This window comes from Aphelocoma coerulescens, chromosome 7 (genome assembly GCF_041296385.1).
Source record: "Aphelocoma coerulescens isolate FSJ_1873_10779 chromosome 7, UR_Acoe_1.0, whole genome shotgun sequence".
Lineage (NCBI taxonomy): Eukaryota > Metazoa > Chordata > Aves > Passeriformes > Corvidae > Aphelocoma > Aphelocoma coerulescens.
The window spans coordinates 10,941,304-10,966,407 of NC_091021.1; the positions used below are offsets into that span (position 1 = coordinate 10,941,304).

The 25,104-nt window shown below is 42.1% G+C and overlaps 2 protein-coding genes across 6 annotated transcripts in view; one reads left to right on the plus strand and one right to left on the minus strand.

Moving 5' to 3' along the window:
- The first annotated feature begins 172 nt into the window (after window positions 1-172).
- Window positions 173-17,778, plus strand: LOC138113590 (MOB-like protein phocein). 3 transcript variants are annotated; one of them, XM_069022085.1, is made up of 8 exons: window positions 9,458-9,563; window positions 11,605-11,667; window positions 12,163-12,263; window positions 13,610-13,652; window positions 13,888-13,974; window positions 15,522-15,601; window positions 16,378-16,489; window positions 17,377-17,778. In XM_069022085.1, exons 1-8 carry the CDS (start codon window positions 9,504-9,506, stop codon window positions 17,506-17,508), a joined length of 678 nt encoding a protein of 225 aa, XP_068878186.1. In that variant the 5' UTR covers window positions 9,458-9,503; the 3' UTR covers window positions 17,509-17,778. The 3 variants fall into 3 exon arrangements, with proteins under 3 accessions (XP_068878188.1, XP_068878186.1, XP_068878187.1); XM_069022086.1 differs by lacking the exon at window positions 9,458-9,563 and adding an exon at window positions 10,382-10,458; XM_069022087.1 differs by lacking the exons at window positions 9,458-9,563; window positions 11,605-11,667; window positions 12,163-12,263; ... (3 more) ...; window positions 16,378-16,489; window positions 17,377-17,778 and adding exons at window positions 173-390; window positions 2,262-2,426; window positions 3,624-3,713; window positions 4,261-4,617.
- A 2,020-nt stretch (window positions 17,779-19,798) lies between these two features.
- Window positions 19,799-25,104, minus strand: part of RFTN2 (raftlin family member 2) — a 32,453-nt gene continuing 27,147 nt past the window's right edge. For 2 of the 3 annotated variants that reach the window (XM_069022078.1, XM_069022080.1), the window contains exon 10: window positions 21,104-24,599. In XM_069022078.1, the coding sequence (XP_068878179.1) occupies window positions 24,330-24,599 (270 nt within the window). In that variant the 3' untranslated portion in view covers window positions 21,104-24,329. Of the gene's footprint in view, window positions 20,160-21,103; window positions 24,600-25,104 lie in introns of those variants that run through there. The other variant, XM_069022079.1, reaches the window with a different exon arrangement.

Below are 25,104 nucleotides of genomic sequence, written 5' to 3' on the forward strand. Positions count from 1 at the left end.
CAGCCGCAACTGCACATGCGCCGCGGGCTGCAGCATGAACCATTCATGTTCCGGGGCTCGCCAATTCCAGAACCTTCTGGAACGCTCATGCCCGCCGCGGGTCAGGGGTGAGCTGACCTCACTTCCGTGCGGGGCCTGGCCCGGGGTTCCGCGGGCGCTGTGCGGCGGGTCCGCGGTACCACCGGGGCGCAGCCGCTCCCGGGACCGGGACGTAGCCGCAGCAGCCGAAAAAAAACGGCGGTGCTGAAGGCGCCCGGGGCCTGGGGAGGGGGTCAGGTCTGTTCCGCCCCGGGGCGGGGCGCCGGTCGCGCATGCGCACGCCGTGACCTTCCTCACGTGTGTGCTGGCGGCGGCGCGGTCACTCGGTGCGGGCGGCGCGGGAGCATCATGGTGAGTGCCGGGGCCGCCGCTGCGCCGTGTCCTCGCCGCTCCAGCGGCCCCGTCCCGGGCTGCCCCGCCGAGCGTGCCCGGCGCCGCGGGGACGGACACGCCACAGGGCTTGGCGGCGCCCCTACTGGTCCCCCGGGCGGGGCGCTGCCGGGGCCCCCGAGCAGCCGCGGCTGTGCCGCCGCGCACGGGTGTGCCCAGTCCCTGCCATGCCCGCGGGCAGCGCTGGGTCGCGGACGGAGGGACGGAGGGAAGGCGGAGGCGGGGGGCTGGCAGCGCCGCAAGGTCACGCAGTCCATGGGGCAGAAGCGACTCTCCCGCAGGCGCAGGGGATGCGGGCCAGGACGTGACGGGAGGTTTGCGGGGGCTGCTTTTGGCTGCCCAGAAACTCGAACTCCGGGTTCCCTCCCGCCGCAGTAACGGAACAGTCCCTTGGCAGCAGCGTTGCAGGGCAGGGCCGCACAGGCCGCGGCGTTTCTCTGCGGAGATAGAAAAGAAACCTATGCCGCGTTCTGGAGCGCTCCTTCTATAAGTTTAGTAAAATTTTTTATAGAGAAGGAGAATTTGACTGAGTTGCCTTTGTTCTTGCAGTGATACTTGATTCTTATGATAATAATGCGCAGAATTAAAACTTAGTGTAAAATGCTCATGGTCCTAAGTCAGGCAGCTTTGTTTCTGGTAAACGTAGCACAGCTCTTACAAAAGAGGATCAGTGGTGTTACCTTCACAGAATGGAAACGGGCACAACTGGCAGCCTTTTCCCTTGGTTATCTTTCATCCCTGTGGTGCTGACAGCAGTCGGACGCAGCATCTTTCATGTGCTGCCTTTTGTTCATGCTCTGCCTGTGACTTTGTTTTCTGCCACTTCTGAAGTGTGTGTGGATATTGATGAGTGCCAGCAAAGGGCACGCGGATGCCAGGCCCTTCTAGCTCTTTCGCTGAGTGGGGGCTCCTACCTGCCTAGTGGAGCACTGTCTCCACGTGACTTGGCAAGTTGCCATCTTTCCTTCTAAATCAAAGCAAGTTCCTTCTTCCTGACCCGTGCTTGTTGGGATAAATGCACGTGCTTGCATTTATCTGGGAATTAAACGGCTGATTCTGACATGCAGACAAGTAGCAGTAAGTAGTTGCAAAAAAACCCCAAACCTAAACCAAATGAGAGGGAAAAAACCCAACAGTTCAACAAAAACCCCTCACCTTGACTCTGCTTAAGCAGAGGCAGATACCAAAGCAGTTGAGCTAGAAGGGTGCCTTTCCTTCCTATTCTCAGGGGCTTGACCTAAACCTTCTCTTAAGGTCTGAATCTATTTGTAGAAGTCGGTATAATAACAGCACTGTGGCTTACCTATTTTTTTGTGAAAGGTTAAGGTTTGAAAACACCTGAAAAAGACTGACAATGGGGCACCTGGCTAGACTTGTGCTTCTTTAATGTAAACCTCTTCACAAGTACAAATGCAGCTGTCCCAAGGAGTCCTTAGTCATCATTAGATCTGGTTGTGGACTGAATAAATACAGTTTATGTAATCAATAATTATGCTCACCAAGCTATAGCAACTAAGGGTTTGGTGTTAAAAGCCTGGAGGCCTCTCCAGAGAGGAGTCTGCTCCATCTGTGGGTGGTTTATTCCCCAGCTGGAGTACATCTTCCTACTGCCGAACTGTCAGGATGGCCCAGCATCTGCCTGTGCCTTCAGGATTTTCTGATGCAATCAGAGGTGGTATTTGATTGCTACTATTAAATAAGTGCTTAGTAGTTTTCCTAAACTATTAGTCTCTCTCAAAAGAGAAATCATTATGTGTTGGGGTTTTTTAAACTCTTTCATTGCAGTTTTGTTGAAATGGTTCTCTTGTTACAATGTACAATTACTTCCACAGGCAGGAAAAGCATTTAGGAAATTTCTTCCCCTCTTTGATCGTGTACTGGTTGAGCGATGTGCAGCTGAGACAGTAACCAAAGGAGGAATCATGATACCAGAAAAATCCCAAGGGAAGGTACTGCAAGCAACAGTAGTAGCAGTTGGATCTGGAGCCAGAGGAAAGGTAATTACCCTGAAGCATTACTTTGAGTAGAACTAGTAGTGGTGTGGTGGTAGCTGGAATATTGCCATAGGAGTGGGATGGTTATAGTGCAGATGTGGTTATAGCTCATAAAAGTGGGTGACTGTGATGGCTGAAAATGGAAGTGGAGATTCAAAAAGGAGGTGGAAATCTCAAGTTGTCCTGAGATGAATTCCATCATTCCTTTCATCATGTGTAAAATGGAGTGGGGTTTGTTTGCTTGTTTAGTGGTGGGTTTTTTTGGGGGGAGGTGTTGATGTTGTTTATTTTAAATATGTAGGCAGTGTTTTGTGTGATACCTTGTTCCATCATTTCTCAGCCAAAACCTTGAGGGACCAACAGACTTCTTTGTTAAAATTATTACATGCCCAAATGTCTGTGACTTGTGAAAAGGGTGGAATCCCAGAATGGGGTATTGGCTATCTTGTCTTGTGCAAAATATCATTGTCCATAAGGATTAGGCTTGTTGGACTAAAGAAAGTCAGCAATCAAAAGAAGTAAGTGTTGAATAAGTGTTTGTAATTTTGCACATTGGATATGTATATGGAAATAAAAGAAGACAGTTCACAGAAATGCCAGTGCCTGGGGGATTCCACATCACAGGGGCTCTCTCCCCACCAGAGCAGTGCTCAGTCAGTAGCAACACTGGAAAACAGGTTAAATTTCAACTCGGACACGCTGCCTTGGCCTTTCTGTACCGTGAGTCCCTCTATATGTCCTGTGCTGGTTTGTGTCAGGATCTGTTTTTTAAAGCTTTATATTGTGAAAGTGTGATAATATTTGACTAATGTGTTAACGTTTTATTTGTAATATAAAAATTTAATTAAACATTATCAGGCATTTCTAAACAAGTGATTTGATGGCAACAGTGACAAGTTGATCAGAGTTACAGACATGGGAAGGTACTTTTTAAACTGGCACTTGGAAAAATTATCCTTGGCTATAGAATATGGGAATGGACTTTCTTCCTTGATTTTACAAGGGGGTTTCATGGTTCTTTAAGTGAAGTCCTATTCAGTGTGTCAAGCAAAGACCTCACGATTGTATTTACCGTCAAAAGTAAATGCAGAGTTGTGATTTCCTGAATGTTTCTGTATGTGGATGGATCATTGTAGTTTGGAGGAATTCTATTACATCTGTTTATATTATGGAAAACTAAGGATTTCTTTCTTTTTTCAGAATGGCGAGATTCAGCCAGTGAGTGTCAAAGTTGGTGAAAAGGTTTTGCTCCCAGAATATGGTGGTACTAAGATTGTACTAGAAGATAAGGTAGGTTCCCCAACTTTGTGAGTGCAAATTAGAATGATTCCCAAAACACCAGTGATAAATACTGTGATTACTTCATGGTGTTAGCACCATTCAAGAAAGGGAGCAGCTGGATCCAGCCACCTTCTGGTAGCTGTGCTACTGCTACTTCTGCCCCTGCATAAAAGGAAGCAACCAAGGAAACCTCTGACCTGACCTTTGCTGGATGGGCAAAATGGCTCCATATGTCAAGCACATGTGAGAGGGAATCCAAAAAGGCTTAGAAATTACTGGGGATATCCTTGCTTTTGACAGGGACAGCCTGCAGAATTGCTTTCTAACAGTCCTAGTGCTTCCCACTGCTAGAAGTGATAACTTGATAGCTCTCCAAAGAGTATCTTAGGAACAAAAAGAATTTTTTCAAGACTAGCTGTACATGTTGACTTCTTGGTTAGCTTGCTTTTGATTTTGTACTTAATGACTGCGATAACCGTAACTTCAGAACAAGACAGTGTTTACAAAACAAGAAAAAAATTTACATGAGAGAAACTAATATTTCTTTTCTTTGCAGGACTACTACTTGTTTAGAGATGGTGACATTCTTGGGAAATATGTGGACTAAACCTGTTGCAGAATCAGTCATCCATTCCACTAAAATGCTGAAATTTTTCTTTCATCATGTAAATAATGTCCTTTATTTTATAATAAACAGGCATTGAGTCTTTGAAATAACTTGTGATCTCACTGTAACGATGGAACACAAATAAAAATATGTACAGTCAGAAATCAGTTGCTCTTGCTTGAGTTCCATTGAACAGTGAAACTTGGATGACCACCAACCAGCCTTAATTATTCCAAACAACATCATTTTATATCCTTATCTCTGTACTGAGATTGTAAAGGTCTTTACAATAAACTTATAAAACTATTCTGCTTCTGTCTCAGTTTCTGCTGTTGCTCAGTGAAACTGAGTCTCAATTGTGTAATGAGCTCTCTGAAAATAATGTTATTTTCCCCAAGTTTGTATGAAATGAGTTTAAAATGCTTATCAGACAGATACAATCATACTGAGGACTTCTAGCCAGCTCCCTTGCACTTTGGACTTCTGAGATAGCATGGATTCTTTTAACTTCTGTCTGAGGACCCTGAAACACTGGAGGGTTAAGGCACACAAACCACCCTGCCACAAACAGCCTTCCCCTAGCAGTTGATGGGAGATTGGTATTAGTCATATCTGTGCTGGAACAAAATCATCAAGTTCCTGGATGAAGCAGATAAGAATTAATGGTTATTCTTGCTTATCTCTCATTGAATTTTGCCAGTAGAAAATAATCTCCCCCCAGTAGTTAATCAGGCAGAAGTGGGGCTGATGCTTGTCTGAAATGAAGTTTCTTTACCGAATACCACACTACTGCACCCAGATCTCCAGCTTTCCCTTAACTCAGGAGAGACCTGATTTGACAAATTGTATTTCCTTTATCCTTAACATACGATTATTAAATAGCAAGACACTGACTTAGGTAACACCGAAGCAATCAAATTTGCATATTTGTGGCCACCCTCTCTTGCCTTGAAAAGGATTTGGGGGTGTTGATGCAGGAGCACCCAAATCTGCACTGTTCCTAAGGAGACTTTCAAAGCTGGATGCATAGAGGGATCTAGTGCAGCCTAAGAACATACAGTGCCTTAAAGTGCTTTTGGGCTAAACTTGGCGAAGTCAGTCAGTATATGACTTGTTGCTGCTGAAACTTCAGTGGCTGGAATTAAACTGCATTTCTTTCAGTTTTCGATCATGCTGAGAAGAACTCAACACTGCTATATACATTATAATAACCCTTATTGCAAAGGTAACAGTAGACAACTGTAACAAAAAATATTTTTCAGAACTCCAGTCAGGTGCGGCAGTGTGGGACTCAAGCTCTGACACAGTTTGAAACAATGTATTTTTTGCCAGCAGGAAGCTCCTCCCATCAGTTGCACAGCACAGAGGTGAGCTGGAGCCACGTTTTTCCCTAGACGCCATGGGTTACCCAGCTATTCCAGCAGGAGCTGCATTTGCCAGGCTTGGCTGCAATGTCTTTTGCTTCCCATAGCTGTGGGGTGGCTGCTCTTGGCTGGTTACCCGTGCTTGCTCTGGAGCTGAAGACAAACCAGGCACTGCTCTGGGGGTTAAACTCGCACTGAACTATGGATAGACAGGGAAGGTGCTAAATTAATAAAAATACACATTTTAATATAAAAGCCCTACTTCTTGAAGTCTGCCCTATTGCTGTTTTACTTTGGTAGTTACAGCACTGCATTTTCAAGCTGAAACTTAAGATAATCACACTCCAAGGACCTTGCAAGACAATTGATGGTGCAAAGAAACACAAACTCCCTGGGAAGCATTATCTGCCCCTGGAGCCAGCATGCCTTTATTTCCCAGGACAAGGCAGGCAGTCTGCTGCAGTCACATACCAAAGAGGGAAAGGTATTTTAAATATTTACAGACTGCTTAGGGAAGCTATACCCCATCTCAATGACAAAAAGATGCACTAGGAATTAACTGCCAACAGAGAAATGTTTAGGCCTAAAATTTCAGCATTTCTTTCCATAATGTCTTTAAAAGACATGAATTACCTAGGATCACTCTGAGCTCTTACCATACAACCTGGCTGCCCCCAGCTCCATCTCCAGCCCATGCTTTCAGCCCAGCAGATTTTCAGCCACTTGATACAATGCCTATGTATTAAAATATTTAGCATGGCTGTATCTACTGCTGTTTATGTAAGTGATTAAAAACAGAAATCACATTTCATGGAAATAAGTAATTTATGGATGTGGGGGGAAAATAGCATTCCTAAGCCTAATCAAATGGAGGACACGCTAGCACATCTGCTGGATTGACAGGAACATTCTATTCTTGCACCACCAGGCTCTCACTGCAAGCAAGGACAAGGCGACTGCCACATGGCCAAGGTGATCCATCTGCTGTTGCTGCCTCTCAGTCCATGACTGTAAGCCAAATTTTGTATCCCTCGGGTTCTACAGAGAAGGACAGACAATCCATCACAAATGCTCTTTCTTTGCTGTGTTCTTCCTGTAGGAAATTAGGCTTCTTTATACTGTTTTCTAGTTTGTTTTAAAACTTCAGTTTTGGTGTAAATGTTGCATATTGCCCCACCTGGTTTTTGAGGGGATACAGTCCTCAGCCTTGCTTCAGTCTGTCTGAATCACAAGGAAACCAGGTGGACTCCATCTACTTTTGTGGCTTTCCTTTCTTAACATTTCAGAATAGCTTCCATTATCAGCAGCTGTAGTGTTTTCAGAAAGCTTTTATCACCCTGGTTGTGTTATCCTGCCATGGTAAGAAAAGGACAAATCGTTTATATGCCAACAGAGAAGAAAGGATAGCCAGGTCCCTAACAGCATGAGTGGTTGATAAAATTTTGGCTAAATATTCAATTTTTTCATTCTTGAAGGCCATAAGAAAATGAGGACCAGCTAAAACTTGAAAACTGAAATTACTGTTGTACACGTTTTGTTCAACACCAGCTTAAAATTCAATGAAATAAAAATAATAAGCATCTTCCAGGAATACAGGGTTAATTATCAAGGGGCAACACAAGATACCTTAGAGAATTCAACATCAACAAGGCAGATTTCTTTCCATTTTCTGCAAACCCATGAGCCAGTTGCAGAATGAACTAACAGACATATTTTTCTCTGAGAGGTATTTCTTCACAGTCAGATTTATTTCCATGTTAAAAGCAAGATGGCCATGAAATAAAAGTCAGGGACAAATGGAAATGTCAAGTCCCCAACTTTTCTGTGCTTTAAAGTTAAACCTTGAATATGGTGATAGAAAAAGAAAAAACAACAACAAAAAAAACCCACAAAAAACCAAAAAATAACACAAACAAGCTGCTGAATTATGAAGGACTCAAACAGCTAGAACTGCTTGTGTTTTGAGACTGGCTAATAATAACATCAATCTCATAAAAAAATTAATGTTGGAATACAGCTGATCTAAAGAAATAATAGGACATTTCTGCTCCTCATTCTAACACACCGTTTTCTCTCAGCATTTTAAACCTTTTGATGGTTTCTTACACAAGCTGAGTTTCGCCACACCGAAGAGCTGACATTCCTGGGGCAGGAATGCTGGCCAGGAGTAAAAGAGTAACTACTGCAAACTGAACTCAGGTGCCTGAGGCCAGGAGTGCCGGCTCCGTGTTGCAGTGTAACGCGAGAGGAGTTGCCTCTGCTGGCAGTAGAAACTGCGGGTTAGCTGGGCAGGCGCTGACCCCGTCACCCATTTCTGCTCCCGCACACATTGTCCAGCTCTCAGCTCTAACCTGGCCTCTGGAACCAGGCAGGGTCCTGCTCACCGCGTTGCCCAAGCAAAAGCAGGATTCAAAGTGCACTTCTCTTTCGGGTGGGAAAGCCTAATTAGAGATTTTTCAAGGTTTTCAATCTAGAAATGTTTCACAAAGTGTAACTTTCACTGGGTAAAAGAAAGGGGGTTTAACGTGTTATTTACAGCAAAATGATTGAGTGAAGGGTGAAGCTACACCCAGCATTCACCCTGAAATACGGTGGAAGTAGGGACAGCACCAGGTACCAGCCTTCTCCACTTTGCAGGAAACACCACACAACTGTAACCATTTATTCTTTGATTGTATGAGGGGGGTGTCACATCAGAACCTTGCTGCTTCATCGTTCTTGCACACAGACAGAAGCAATTCATGCTTTCTTATTCTGTACTCATTTCTACCATATATTTTCAAGAAACAGAACAGCTTTCAAATAATTTTCTTCTCACTTATCCTACAGAAATAGTATGAGTCACTCCGGCTTCCAAAATGTTTACTTGCTTGTAAGGGGGACGTATTTTTCAGCCAACTATGAGCTAACAGCGTCTTTTTTCTGTTTTCTTTCCAAATACAGTCAACACCTGACTCAGTAAATCTTGAAATCTAATCTAACTCTGTTTGCCATTAGCACAGCAGTTGGTGCCCTCTGCACACCAAGCTCACAAGTGTCTCAATCCTGCCTTTGGAGACCTAGAAGGCTTCCTACCTACTTTGAAATTATCTTGCCCCAAACCACCTTTGCTGGGGTGGGTTTTTTAATTCATTATTTGTAGCGTTAACAACTATAAATCTTGAATATAAAACTCTGAATATTTTTCAAATTCACACCCTTATAGTTTGTATTGTACAGAACTTCAGGTACTCGGTTGTACAGAGACAAGCGAGGACTGACCTTGCGGGAGCGCAGGCACAGCGAGGGGCTGGCGGGGGGATGCTGATGAAATCCGAAGGACGGATTTCCTCAACCACTCAGCCCGTCAATCTCCGTGCGAGGCTTCGCCTCACAAAGCGGGTCACTCGCTGCGACACGGCCCCGCCGTGCAGCACCGAGCGGCCGCCCACCTCTGGGGGTGGGTGGGTGGGGGGGGGGGGAGTGGGGAATGCCGGTGTCGTGCCTCAGGAATACAAAGCCCTTCTCTGGTAGAGGGACCCGCAGGCGCCCACAGGGCACTGCCCACAGGGAAGCGCCCATGGCCTCCAGCGCCGCGCTGAGGACAGCCCGTCCGCGCTCCCCGACGGCCGAGCGGAGCCGGGCGGGAAGGCGGGGACACCTCGCCCCCCCCGCCCCTCACGGTCGCCCCGCGCAGCGCCTCCCGCCTTCTCTCGCGAGAAGCTGTTCTCGCCCCCGCTGCGCGCGGCGGCTGTTCCGGCGCTGACGCCCCTCCCTCCGCGGGCCGCTCCCGCCCCGCCCCGCCCCGCCCCGCGCGGCCCCGCGGCACATCCGGGCCCCGCGGTCGCTATGGTCATGGCGGAGGGCACGGCCGTGCTCCGGCGGAACCGCCCGGGCACCAAGGCCCAGGTGAGGCGCTGCCGCCGCCGCTTCTCCCGCGGCCGCCGGGCAGGCGGGGTGGGCACGGGCAGAGCCGCCGCCGGGGCCCGGCAGCCGGCGGGGCGGCGCCGAGGGCCGCGCCGGGCCTACCGGGGCTGGGGCGGGCGGCGGCGGCGGCGGCCCCGCTGCGGGGATCGCTTTGTTCCTGCGGCGGGGCAGCGGGCGAGACTCGGTGCCCGTAGGGGAGCGGGCCGGGGACGGCGGCGGCTCCTTCCCCACGGGCTCGGCGGAAAGGCCGCCGCGGCGGGGGGAGCGCCGAGCGCCGCCGGGGCTTCCAGGCTGCGGGTCTGGAGCTGAGGTCGCGTCGGGCCCGGTGGCCGCGGGAGGGGCCGCGTCCCGCAGCGCGGGGGCCTCAGCCGGGCCGGAGAACACCTGTGACAGCCGGGCGTGAGCGCGGGCCGAGCGCTGCTCCCGGGCCGCAGGTTGGTGCGGGCAGGGCGGCTCCCCGGTACTGTCAGGCATCGCTGCTGTTACCGCTGGGAAAATACCGAGAGCACGCTCCGGGAGCGAGCTCATGAGCCTGCACACGGCTCCGGGTGGGAGCTCGGCACCGGCAGAGCGACCGTACCTGCCTGCCCATCCCAGAGGGAAGTCATCCTTCCCTTACGTAACTGCGCACAGGGAATGCTGGTGTCACATCGCTTCTCTTAATCAAAATTGAATTCATTTGTTTCTGGGGTTTCAAGGTCAACTGGAAAAGGCACACCTCAAACACGGAAACTGCATTTTTTAGAATTATTTCAGAGAGGTGATCTGTCAGACCTTCATGTGAGACTTTCCCCTCTGCTTTTGTGAGGAGAGCTCGTGGTGAGAAAGGAGCAGTGTATGACATGTGTCTCCTCCTGTTTTTTGTCATAGCATACAGGTAAAATTATTACACAATCCTGTAAATCAGGTCATCCTATGCATGTTTAATTTGTGAAGGAGACGGAATGTTGTGTGCCTTTGATAAATTTGGGGTATTCTGAGAAACAGTAAGCTGGACATAGACCTAGGTTTTGTCAAATATTATGAAGTTCATGTAGGTTGAAGAGTTTTTTATATAGTGACGATTATTTCTCTCTGTAGACATGATTTTGTTTCGTGTCTGTGTCTGTATTTAATGTTTTATTTCAGATGACACTGGTATAGCTATTCAGTGCATGAATAGAATTAGTTAATGGTATTTCTACACTGGATATTTACTTGAGGTATTTTTTCCAGAGCCAACTTATTCTCTCAGGAACAGATTGCTGAGCTTTGCAGTTGGGCCATTTTCATTGAGTCATAGCACCTACTGGGATGACTGCAGCAAGCTGATGTGCAGCATCTCTGCATGATATGAGGGAGTAGCACACAATTTTAGATGTGAAAAATGCAGAGTAAGAAAATGCCCGTGGTTTTAGGATGATTGTAGGCGCAGGACATGTGGATGGCTGTAGAACACTGAGGTGCAGCTGGATCTGAGGTGAAACTTCTGGAAGGTTTTATCATTATGAGGCTGATAAGCATCCAAGTAAATTAAAGGCATACTGACCTTACCAAGGGAATGTGGTACCAGGTTAGGCCAGCACAGCGTTACATGATCTTAGTTCAGAGAAGACGATTTTCTTGCTGTGTCACCACTGGGAGTTTTAGTTTCATAACCAGTGTATGCTGCTGCTCTCCACAGACCTTTTCTTCCCCATTCCTACCTGGTCTGACATATGAAATGGGTGCTGTGTGCAGCATTTAATGTAAAAAATACAGGCTCTGGGTGTTAGAGCAGGATGTGGGGCAGCAGTGGTGTTCACGTGCTGAGTCACGCACAGCTTTCCATTTCAAGGTGTGCTCCTATTGCAGTGTTGGGAGCGTAAATCCCGTCTCACCCTCTTCCTGCCAGGACTGTGCTGCTTCTGTTCAGATGCAGCTTCCTGGAATTGTATAAATGACATCTCTTTTCCTGCATGTTCAGGCTTACTGTAGGCTGTGTGCTTTTCTTCCTCCCCCTCTGGTTTTGTTACATTGCTTTAAACTGTCTTTTTTAAAACAGGATTTCTACAACTGGCCTGATGAATCCTTTGAAGAAATGGATAGTACATTAGCTGTCCAGCAGGTATTCTTATTTACATTATATGCTGTTAATGAGTGCAGTTTCTCAATTTTTGTGTTCTGGCATATAAAAATACAGGGCTTGCTGTTTATCTGCTTAGGATGTTGCTGCACAGCAGTGAATTTCATAAGCACCTGTGTGTATTAAAAAACTATTGTTAATTTTGTTTGCAGAAATAACTGGAATTCCCATGTCTGGTTTAAACAAATCAGGTATAAGAAAATGGTGGGGGTTTCTCTGAGTTGTTTTTTTTTGTTTGTTTGTTTTGAGATGAATGTTGGAATTTACCCATTCTTGTACATTTTTTAATTGAATAAAGGTATTTTTCAGAGCTGGCATTTTTAATACCAGTTTTCTTACCCTGCCCATCTACTCTTGAACTTTTTAGTCTGTGAATAATATCTTAAGTAAGAACTAAATCCCTCCAAGATGTAATGTCCTAAATATACTTAATGTAATTACAACAAGATGTAGTTTTATTTCTCCCTCTCCCCCCAGTATATTCAACAAAACATCAGGGCAGACTGTTCCAACATTGATAAGATCCTTGAACCTCCTGAAGGCCAGGATGAAGGTGTATGGAAGTATGAACATTTAAGGTAAAAACCCATCTTTTGTCAACATTCTATCTTGGTTCTAAGTTTTGTTCATTGATGGTGGTAGTGAATCTATTTGAATGTGACAGGTCAAAAGTAACCTTAATGAAACTTGATTTTTCCACTGTTAAATATTGGTATTATTTACTGAATTCCCTGTTCTTTCTAAAGATTTATAATGTGCTCTGATCTTAATGTTTTTTTTAAAGAAAATATTTGTACCTCACTTCAAAAGTTGTACTAGAATGTCTTGAATATGAAGGTATAGTCATGAATTTCCATAGCACTTTCTCATAGTATTGTCAGTTCTTCACCTCCACTAACAGGTAGTGTGATTTCCAGATGCTCCCAGTGCTTTTTCTGAAACTTGCAGGCAAATAGGCTGGGAAAGCAAGTGTACCTGTGTCTTATAGTTCTTTTTCTGCTTGTAAGGAAACAAACATTTTTGTCCACCTCTGTTTTTTTTTTTTAATTGCAGTACAATAAATACATTCAGCCTCAGAAGTTTGTGCCTTAAAGTATTTTTCAGTTGTAGTGTAGTTATTAATACATGTCTAGTAATCCTTTTGTCCTGATTTTTAATTTTTCTTATAAGCATCTCGCTTTATTGAGTATACACTCAGGAATAAAAACAATTCTAACTCCTCCTAGATTCAGATGCCTTGATGTTTTGCCTCACATTTTCTTCTTCTCTCCTCTGGTCTGCAGTAGTTCCAGTAGGCAACAGGGAATCCTCAAGGAAGGAAAAAGTATCTACATAGAGTTACAAAGTCACATTTCAAGAATTCCCCCTGTCCTTTCATATACCTGCAAATATTTTTAGATTCATAAAAGTGACTTGTCACTATGACTTGTGAGTTTTGGAAAATTTCTCAGATTTTCCTGTAGGATGGAGGGCTGAGTTCTCTAAAGTTGGAGAATGCACTTTCAGATACATTCCAGTGAAAGCAGTATTCCAGAAGTCCCACTCTGTTAATGATCTGAGGTGGGACTTCTTTAGCCCCTTAATTGCTTGGAAGTACATCTTAGAAGGATGGAACAATCCAGCCATATGAGTTTAACTTACACTCCTAAATTAATTTCCTTGAAGTGTTCTTTTAATTTTTTTTAATCTTTATTTGTGAAATAGCACTTTTTTCATAACAAAGTTGGTATCTTAAACACTTCCACTAAATGATATGTTAAACTCAGCCTCTGCTGTCAGTGAAGAATTAAAATATAATTGTTTAGCTGAGTAAAAAAACAATCTGCTGGTATGAAAATCAGTGTCTAACCTGTTTTATTATGAGACACTTGCAGTGAGGAAACAAACAGTTGATTTTGATGCTGCTGTGTTCAATTTCTTTTAGACAATTCTGCCTTGAGCTCAATGGACTAGCTGTCAAGCTTCAGGTAATTCTTGAGACTTTTATATTTTGTCAGGGAGGAGACTGTTTTGTGTAGATTGCAGAGCTTTATTCTAAATATATACACACAGAGCTAAGCAGTGGTTGAAGGTTTTGTAAGATTTTAAGGGCATATGGCAAATAACCTCTTTGGAGAGTAGACAGGGCAAGGAAGTGATTTGAAAAGATCAGCTCCTTTATGCTGTTGGGTTTTGTTCTTAACTGAACAATTGTTTTAACAGAGTGAATGTCACCCTGACACATGTACTCAGATGACAGCAACTGAACAATGGATTTTTCTCTGTGCAGCTCATAAAACTCCCAAAGAGGTATGGATGTATTTTGGAAAACGGGTTCTAGTGATGCAGGAACTTTCTTTCACAGTTAGTTCATGGGGAGACTGTTTAGAGCTGGCTTCTTACTCAAACTGAGGGCATATGTGGGTTAAGAATATCACTTGAGCTACTCTTCTTTGCCATTCTGTAGCGTTTTACAGAGGAACAGGAGGAGGTAAAAGGAACTGCTTTTTTACACCTCAGTATTAGCAGCTTTGCACATTCCCCTTTTTTCTCTCTGGGTTTGTGTTGAGCCTGCCTGAAACTCAATGGAAGAAGCTCTTTGTTTAATTGACAGAGGAGTACATGCTGAGAATAGGCTCTCATCTTCAAACTTTAGCTTTGATCCACAGTGTAAGCCTGACACTCCAAACGTGACTGCATGTGCTCATTCTTAGAGCAGTTACTCCAAAAAGGTGGTAGAGTCAAAAATGCTTCAAAGTGGGTGTATCAGCATGGCAGTAGCTTGTCTCCCTCCCTCAGTATCCAATTAGTTTAAACTTTGTTTGGATCTTCTATTGAGCCACTTGATACATCTTTTTTTTTGCCTTCAGAAAATCTTTGTTGCTTTTGGTTATGATGGTAGTGAAGTTTGTCATATTTATCTTTGTATTTCACCTTCCAGAATAAGGTATTGGTTCTTTTTAACCTTATCTTTCCTGTCCTGTAAGATTTTTTTTCTTGTTTTGTTCTGCTTTTACTTTCTTGAAATATTTTGATTTAGCCAACTTCCTTTCCCACTCCTTTAACCCCTGTCTCTACTCAGCATCTTGGCATGTCTGGCAGTGTTGTCCTCAGCTAGACTGGAGAACTTCAGGCTGCTTTTTATCTCTGAACATGCAGCATTCATCTCCTGTTCCATGTCAGTAGCTGCCAACTCATGGTCACACAGGGGGTGAACCTTGAACTGCTGACAGAAATGTCCAACTGACAAATCTTTTTCCTGAAATTGGTGAATGGCACAACGGACAGACATTCCTTCTCTCAGTCCATCTCAGTTCAGCTTTACTTTCTTCCTGTAGGTGTACCTGATTGCAGAGCCAGAGATGGCTTGTTACACACTTAGTTACATTTAAGATTTTGGTTTTCTTTGTCAAAGCAAAAAGCACTGATAGATTTAGGTGCAGGTTTGGCTTCAGAGCCTGTAGAAAAGCGAGTCTGGCAACTTGACTATGTGGGAAACAAATGAGCTGTGAGGTAACAATCATCTTTCTTCTCAGTGTACTCCTAGCATGTATTTTTATTATACAGCTTTGCTTAAGGGGAAGCATAAAATTCACTACTTATGTGCATAATGACATTGCCATAGAAACTTTTTTTCTTGAAATAATTTACATGGGTTGTGAAGCACAGAAAAGAAATGACTCACTTAAGGAGGAAAAGTAGTTACACCTTCAGACAAGCTATGTGAAACTTCTGGGAATAAAAATGACCAGTGAAGTTAAAAGCTTCAGGAAACATAATAAAAATGTTTCTTTTTAAACAAGTTCTGACAACATCATGTATGTGCTTATGCTTGTGCTCACTGTCTGTTTCTGTAGTGTCCTGCTATAGACTACACCAGGCACACACTTGATGGAGCTGCATGTCTTCTGAATAGCAATAAATATTTCCCCAGCAGGTAAAAACACTTTCTCTTGGGAGGAGGGAGAGAAGGAGGGAGGAGGTTGGAACTTAAGACGCTGACAAAGCACTGGGAGAGGTGTAATGCATTTTTCATGGACTACTATTGGAACTATCAGAAATCCTGCAGCTCTTAGGAGTTGGGAGGCCTATTGCCGCTTCTAAGCAAAGGAAGAATTCTTGTTTATTCAAATAGTTTGCCATTTACTGGAGCTAAGGGATGCTTTTTAGGTAAGAACTGTTTTAGTGATATCTGTTAGTGTTACGGGGCTTCCACTGGTGTAGTGCCCACCTAAATGACAGGATGGCCTTTGGACAGATGCTGCACCTCAAAGGTCTTAAACAGGATGGCACCAAAAGCCTCCAGAAGCCAACACCAATCGACTGTGAGATGTGGCAACCACAGAAGAGAGAGACCGAGGGTACTGAATGGGCAGGTCACACCAGAGAAAAGGCTGTGCAGAAGTGAAAACTGTACACCTTTAGGGAAGTCACTATAGACAAGGAGGTACAACTGGGAGTCTTTTTTTTTTTTGCCTATAAATCCTAGAAACCAGAACTCCAGCCTTTACCAGAATTCCTGATGATTATTAACTAGAGGTAGAATTATTTTGTACTCAGAGTACAATTTGTAAATGCGGAGCTTGCACCAACAAGTCTGAATTTCATATGCAATTATACAGAATAGTTTTAACAATAAAAATTTGTGTCAACATGTGTCTCAGTAGTAATTTCATTAGAGCAGTTGTGTAACCTTTCTCCTGATGCTTGCAGGGTTAGCATAAAGGAATCCTCTGTAGCCAAATTAGGATCAGTGTGCCGAAGGATTTACAGAATATTTTCACACGCTTATTTTCATCACCGGCAGATATTTGATGAATATGAAGTAAGTACTTTCAAATTACATCTTGAAAGCAGGGCATTTACTGAAGTTACAGCTGTGATGGAGTTGTATAAAACATTTTAGTCCTACTAGAAGATCTATATTCAAGTGAAAGATTGATTACCGTAGATTCCAGTTTACAACTGAAGAAGCTGTTGTAATACACATAAACATTCATTTATGTGATTAGTGTACTCAGTTATGGTTTCCCTTCATTTGGATAAAAAGCCAGAATTTGAGGGGTTTTTTTACAGACAACTCAAATTCATCTTGTATTTAAGAATCCTGAATATATTCAAGCAGTGTAGTTAGCACAGCTTACATATATGTATTTCCTGTTTGTGTATGTTGCACAACAATTAAGGAATTACAATTGTGTAGCTGTAAAGGATCAGAGTAATTGAGGGCAACTTGTGCACCACCAGTAGCCTTTTTTTTTTTTAATGGGAAAGTAGAAATTAATGGATAAAAAGGAGATAAGGGGTATAGCTAAATATAAAAGGCAACCTTTGCCAAATCCCACTTAAGGTTTCTGGAACAGCTATCAAATAATTGGGCCCTGTTGTGTTGAAGATAATGCATGTAGGAGGAATTTCAGAACCATGCTTTTAAATATTTAAATATTTAAATATATTCTTGTCTAAGTGCTGTTAAATTGAGCTGTGACTGAAGCCTCAATTTCAGCAGGTTTCTTACTAACTGTAGTAGCTATAAGCAAATAGTAAAGATATAAAAGAAGCAATATAAATTTACTATTTAAGCATGACTAAGACCTGTAAATCTAATGAGACAATTACATAGAAGCAAGCTTTTTGTTTAGCATGTTCTCCCTAATGGTTTAAAATAATCTTTCTGTACATACTGGTTTTTTCCCCTTTTTTCACTTCCAGAATGAAACTTTCTTGTGTCACCGGTTCACTAAGTTTGTGATGAAGTATAATCTGATGTCCAAGGATAACCTGATTGTACCAATTTTGGAAGAAGAAGTGCAAAATTCAGTGTCAGGGGAGAGTGAGGCATAATGGGAATAGCAGTACAGAAGCCTGTACTGAATATAAACAAAACATTAATTGTGTACTGTATATATCACTTTAGACACTTCAATCATGTAGCCTCATAGCTTTGTTTAGTATACTTTTTGTATGCTGTGTGCATTGCCTTTTACTATGGGAAATACTTTTAAATTATTCATGAGCTGTATATTCATCAATGTGGCACTCATGGTCTTTAAATAAAAGTAGTAGTATCTGTTTATAATGCCTGTTAATAAAAGAATTTACAGTTCTCTAAAATTGCTGCTAAACAATCATTGAATCAATCCTGAAGAGGTGTCTGATTGGGTGGGGAAAAAGTGAGATTATGATTTCACAGCAAGCCATTTTGTAATGCAGTAGCTATATTAAGTCTTAGTTCAAAGATTATCACCTTAAATATGTAATTCTGCAGGAAGCTTCTTGCAATGTAGCTTATTCCTAATTTACCTTTTATTTTTTTTTAAATTGCTTTGAAGATTTACTTCTGGATGTGCATATTGCTGTATGTGTATATCCAAATACTAACAGGATCTATGTATTAACCAAAAGGACAATTTCACTATGGTATTGAACATATATATTCTTGATATGTATCTAACACACTTTGTGCACTTGTTTTTGGCTGGAGGCAAGGTTTGTGTACAGCAGGAGATAGGTACTGTCCTGTTAAGGCAGACTTCTGCTGTTCTCCAGTCCACAACCTCTCTAAAGAATACCTGTGCATATTTATGGCAACTGCTTACAGATTATACCTCAGCTGTTCATGTTACACTACATAACACACTGGCACAGTCTCTGCTTGTATTCCTAGTCAAAACATGCTAAGTACCTGAAACATCAATCTTTCTTTGCAAGAGTTAATTACATTTTCAATATACTTTTGTTTCTCTTCATTTACCTTAACCATATTGACAGAAAGATTTGGATTCACGCTTCTGGTTCCCTATCAGGTGTTTATTTCAAGTTGTGTTTGCAGATTTGCAATAACTGACAATTTCCATGAGTGCTGCTTAATTGTGTTTTGTCTAGAATGATAGAATTACATGTTTTAGAGATGCATATAAGAGAAATACTGCTAAGTGTACATGAATGCAGGGTCTAAGAGCAGTAGCAGTGTACATGAATGAATTTTGCTTTGCTGTTTAAGAAGTTAGCTTGTTGTTTCTCTTCGAGGTTGACAGGAGCCCTCTTTTTATTTCTTCCAGCAGGTTTAATCAGCTAGTTTCAGTAATTTACACTTTGTTTCCTACATTATATTTACATGGAAAGAAGGGAGTCCACATATTTTTATTAAGTCTTTTTTCATAATATACTAAACATGCCTTAAATTCTATTTTTCTTTATATGAATCAAGCACACCTCAAGCAACTGTTATCACCTGGATGTAAAGGGAATTTAAACAATGAGAATAGAGAGACTAAGCTTAAGTACTTCAACAGCTGTATTCTTCCGCAGCTTCTTGTCTCATGTTTATCATTTTATTTAATTGTCAGCAGGGTAATTGCATGAGATGTTGTCAGAGTGAAGTAGCTTTAGTTACTGCCTATACACTTAGCTGTAACTTGCCTTGTATAGACCAGGTTACCTGATTTTGATAGATACCTTGAAGTTTGTACTGCAGGTAGGAGGACTGTGTCTGGAGGTAGTAAAATGTATTTGGCTCGTTGCTGTCTGCTCTAGGACCATCCATGGTGTGGCTCCTTTGTACAGTCACTCTGCATGTGTATATTGGCCGTGGTGACTGGGACAGGCAAAAACATGGGACTGGTGTTGCTAATTACATTTCCTCTACAAAATTGAAGAAAATGATGTGGTGCTCAGGACTGCATTAAAATTTTAAACCTCTCATGCTTTAAGAGTTTCATTTCAAAACAAAACTCTGGAAGTTCTAATCCTGTTTATTCTCATTCAGATTTGCACTGTAAAGTTGACTTGCTATACTAAGCTGATTTTATATAAGGCTTAAGGTGAGACACTGCTTGTATTTTCCCTTGCTATTGTTTACATGAGTACTGTGTACACACATGTGCCTGGATGGTACCATAAAACTTCAGTTAGCCTAAGCAAACCATTGATTTGTCTAATAAATATTAACAGGTTTAATTTAGACTTTACATCATAGGGGAACTGAAACTGTCTTTGAATTATATTGTAAAAAAAGGATAAAATTAAACTGTTTCTTTATCCATACCACTATATTTTGACAATTTGTTCTTATGTTTCATGTTGTCAGAGAACACAGCAACTGTTTCCAACAGACCTTTGGATGCTCCCCCCCATCTCTGCTACAAGGTGTGCTCGAGTCAAGTTGTCTTTCTTCTTTCAGAAGCAGAGAAATACAATACTCATTAGGAACTTGCAAGTCAGCCCTCAAATTTATACATCCCACAAATCAGAACATGCTGGTTCTACAGTTAAAATATGGGAGATCTAGAAGAGGGCCCTTCAGATACAAAATAAGCACATTATGACTGCATGTCACAGACACAAAGGCTGTAAGCAAAGACTCACTGTCAAATGACTTCTTCCTTTTGTCACTGGGATTTTTCCTCACCTTTGGCTTAGCATTATGTTCCAACACATCAGCCATGGTGTTAAGCCACAGGGAACTGTCAAGACAGCAATCTCCATTTTTTCCCCTTCAAAAGATAATTATACTAAGAACAGGGAAAATCTAATGAGCTTTTACCAGATGGCATTAACTCTATCCAGCTTTGCTGTACAGACAAGACTGGAAAAAGGTAATTTTAGCTTGAGGCAAAGTATACATTGATCTCACCCAGTTAATGTCAGTGTGACACAAACATCATAAACTGGTAACTGATTTGGTAATTCTAAATGGTAACCTTCCTATATGAACTATAGAAAAAATCTGAACCTGTACAAAAAATATTTTACAGACCAGAAACAAGTGAAGCAGCCATTTATTGAGTTGACCAGGTATGTAAATAAACTGTTCTGACAGTTATGAGCAGGGTACAAAATAACTGTGGACAGTTTCTTCCTGTTTGTAAACATTAGAAAACTATTTCCTCTCCAAACAATTTAAGCATCAGAAAGTATAAACAGTCTTTTGCAGAGGTTCATGAACACTATTGGCTGCATTCTGTTCTAATAGTTGCAGAGCATTTCTGTTGTCAAAATCAGGAAAGGGGCTTCCCTACTACATTTCAAACACACAGGCTCCTGGCTGAAGTCTTGTTATTGACTGCAAAAAGTGTACTTACTAGTTTTTGTCAGAGAATGCATCCATGCTTTAAGTTGCAATTCTTTCAACAAAAAGTTAAATACATTCTGGTGAAATGAAAGCTGAGCAGTGTGTACTATACAAGCAGACCAAAAAAGTTTTGCTAGTTACTCTGACATGTCCTGATTTACAAACCTGCTTTGCTTAATGAACAGTGCTGGTCACCACACTAGTCAAGGCAAACCTTAATTAATGGTCTGGTTTATGTCAGACAGATAAGGATCTGAAATCAAATTTCCTATATCCAAAATGCCCCCTCCCCTTTTCACTCGTCCAAGATAGAATGGTCTTTCAGAATTTTTTACTACAAAGAACAAAACAGAAGATTTTTCGTAATTTGTTTTAGAAGCATTTTCAATGTTTTCAGTTTCAACATCCATGCCTTAGGAAGACAAGTGATCAAGTGCATGAAGTCAGATAATTCTTGCACTGTCTTCACACAGGCTGAGCAAGCAACTTACTTGCCCTGACTTTCAAAAGCAAACAACTCAGATGAGTATTTCTACAGCACAGGCAACTTTGATACTAACAAGACAAATGACATTAAAAAACCAAGCTGTCCTTAACAATCCAGGAATTGCTGAGTGGGTTCAGACAAAACAATTCAGCATAGTTATACTGAAAGAAATTCAGAGGTTTGCAGCACTGTCAACACCTGTGAGATTCATGAGCAAGGACTAAAGCACAGTTAAAACTGAGGGCTGCTGAAAAAGAATATGGCTTTATTTCATTTTGAAAAGCACCTTTCTTTCTAAAAGTGATGATTTCTAGTATACCTGTGGACATCCAGGGCATACTCAATTTCCACCCTAGTTCCAAAACAAGAGTCTCTCTTGTTTACATTTCATTAATAGTAAGCAGAATATTTCTTTTAGAAAGATACTGTTTTATTTGAATTTTCTGCACTTTCAACAGGTGATATGGAAAGATCTCAGTTAAAAGTTAAATAGTTCTTTTTATCCAATGGATACATTCTAGAAAGAGAAACTGCATTAAATTTACTACTTTGTAACTTGCTTAAATACTTATAGTTCAGTTTTGGTTTAGGACTCAATAATGTTTACTATCTTAAGCAAGGATCTTGCTTTATAAAAGGTAATTTCTTTGATATACTTTAAAAAGAGCTCTAACATAAAAACATTCAGAATTGGAGTTTTTAACGAATTTTTGCCCATTTTACAGGTTTGACTTGTATGGAGAATGACCAATAGACCAATAGTTAAAATTACACACACAAGTTTTGGATAACTCATTAAAAAATACTTCTAGAAGTAGAGCAACATATTCCAAGTTGCATGAAACCAGCTGTTACTCCATTTTTAATATGCTAGAGTTACCTGGCTTTCTGGCAAAGATGGGTATAACTTATATTTTCATCTCTCTTCCCCATCTGTGTCCCATGGAGGAGATCCCTGCTGCCTGTGGCCATGACCAGTGCTCCCCGAGTATTGGCCACAAGAGAAAGCAGCACTTGGGGCAGGCTCTGCAGGGACACCCAGCCCAGCACTTTCCCTCTCAGCAGGGGGTTCTTCCTCCCCACAGTGCCCGCAGACGGGGAATGAACACAAGGCTCACACCCCACATCCCTGACCTCGAGATGCTTGTGGGAAAGCTGGGAGAAGAGCCTTTGCAAGAAGGGGTTTCTTACAGTGCCTGCTATTTGAGGTGCTCCCATCACTCCCTACTGCATGCAATGGGAAAAAGTTGAAGCCAGTTTCCAGACCTGTAGATTTTTTGGAAGAAAACCCCCAAACCTGCTACAAACACTTGTTAAGAGCTGCTCTTCCAAAGAAAGAAAGAAACAAGCCTGCCTGTAAGAATTTCATAAGCAAATCAGGAAGCAGCTCCAAAGCAATATTATTTCAAGCTCTCCCCCTATCATAATTATGTCAGTAGAATGGGTCTTCCCCCTACCCCCTGACCTATAAAAATAAACTATTTTCCTGCATGAGTTAGTTTTGCTTACTGAAATAAGCAGCTACTGCCCATGTTCCTTCTGCACAGCTCTGAGACTGCAGTTAAACCTCCACTATCCTGGTCATCTCCTGGGGTGCTTATTTGGAGTTAATTGTTGGTGTTCCTGTCACTGCATTAATCTGCCCGCTGCATTTAGTGCCAGCATCTACCACTGTGATAAGGCAGAGTCCCACAGCAGCTCTGGGATGCCATCCATGGGGAACAGGGTGTTGTAGGTAAATGATTCATGACATCTATGTTTGCAGCACAACAAAGACAGGTATCAAAATCCCTGGGTGATGTGTGTGCTGTACTGCAAACACAGAGCAGAGTTACAAATACATTTGGCTCAGTTCTGTTCTGACTTCTCATTTTGACCAAATTATTTTGCAGTAGCTTAAAGATGATGAGCATTTATAATGGTTTTGCTTCTAAAGCTAAATGAAAAATGCGTATTTTAGTTACAATCACATCTTCCTTCTGAAGATGCATTTTTGTTCAGCTTCTCTGTAAAATACAGTTTCCAGACATCAGCACAAAAGCAATTGCTGTTTGTTCCTCTCCCTGCAGAACCTTGCCAGCATTAACCTCCCTTAACACAAGCAGCTCCTCCCCATAGTAAGGATGGAAGCACAGCAACTTGATCCTTTCCTCTGAACATCAAGTCTGGTATTTGATGCAGCTCAATACACTTTATCCAGTGTGAGATATACAAATGTCTCAGTTAAATGTATCTACATCAATCTAATATTGCCTATGAAGTTTAGCCTACATTCTCCTCCTATGCATTAGCAGCATCACTGTGCACACTGTTCTCAATGCTTCTTAGGGAGCTTCTCAAACTACTTGTTCACAGACTGCAAGTTATCTTTCAGGGGATGAGCAGTTTTTAATTTCCACTCACAAGTATATTATGAACACATCTTTATAATACAAGCTATAAGCTCCTGGCTTACATGTACAAAGGACCCAGTAAAAACTGCATAGGTGAAGTTGCATTCCAGGAGCAAGTATCTACCTCCAGCCTCCTGAGTTTTTCTGTCCATACCAAGTCTGAATATAGCTTAAATTATTAACACTCTAGTGTAAGACTTGACGTTTCTCTAGGCTTTTGAACTTAGGCAAGGCAAATAAATTGAAAATTACATTAAAAGTTAACAACAGCCAGACAGTTCATTTTTCCCCACCAATATTTACAACATACTTAAAAAACCCTGAACAACAAAACAACCAAAAAACCCCAAAAACATTCTTCCAGCTTGTGGAAAATTCTAAACATCCTCATTCTTTTCTCTCTCACACAATTCAAACTGTCACTGTTTTGCAGCTTTTGCTTCCTTGCTTGTCAAAAGCATTAACAAGTTAGCAGAGCACCCAAGTCATGTAGTTCTACTAATTAAGACAGAAAACCAAGTTATTTTGCAGTAGTATTACTACAAAATTACTACAGTAGGATTAACACAACAAGGAAAATGACAAAAATACAAAAGGAGTTTGGGAAGAGTCATAGGCAATTATACCAATGCATTTAAAGTAGTGTAATTTTTTTAAAAAATCCATTTGTATGATTTATGTACATGTCCATTTGATGCAGTTACTTACTTTATCACATACATGTGACCTGAGTGACTCCATCTTCCTGGTCAAATTGTCCATCATCCAGTTCCCTTAATACTCCATCACTGCTACTGAATCCTGGAAAGCCTCCATAATGGGAGGATCCCTCCTTGATCCAACATTGTTTAGAAGGAGATAGGTGAAACTCATCAGGTGGTTGTCCAGTTTCTACAGGGTAAGAAGTAGCTGTGTCTGATCCAACACTTCTGCTGGACACTCTGCCTTTTTCTTCCCCACTCACTTGTCTTAAGGATTTCCTCTGAAATGCAAGAGGATGTTGAAATGTTAGCTTATTTAGGGGAAAAACAATCCAGCCAAACACTTTGCAATGAATTGTGGATAGATTTAGTGTGAGCTGCATTTCAACACTGAGTGCGAGAAATGTGCCATTATCTGAGGAGGCAATTACAATTCCCATGGTAAATTATGCAGATAGAAGTCAGTGGCTGTTCTATACAGCATTTGAAATGGGATCTACAGAGCCCTTGCACAGGAGGAACTCAGTATAAATACAGTCTGGCATTGGTATTGGGATTGCCTGACATCTTTCTTGTTGAAATGATGGTTGGCAATGTCAAAAAGAAAAGTAAGCAGACCGTGATTTCTGCAAACAATAGACCTACCAGGCTATGCTAAGGGTTCTCTGAGGCACCACAAATAAATAAAACATTTATCTCAGTTCAGCATCAGGAGCTACCTGAGTTACTCAGATCTGTGATGATGCAGCACCTCCAGAGACAATGTCAGTACCTTGAGCCACAACA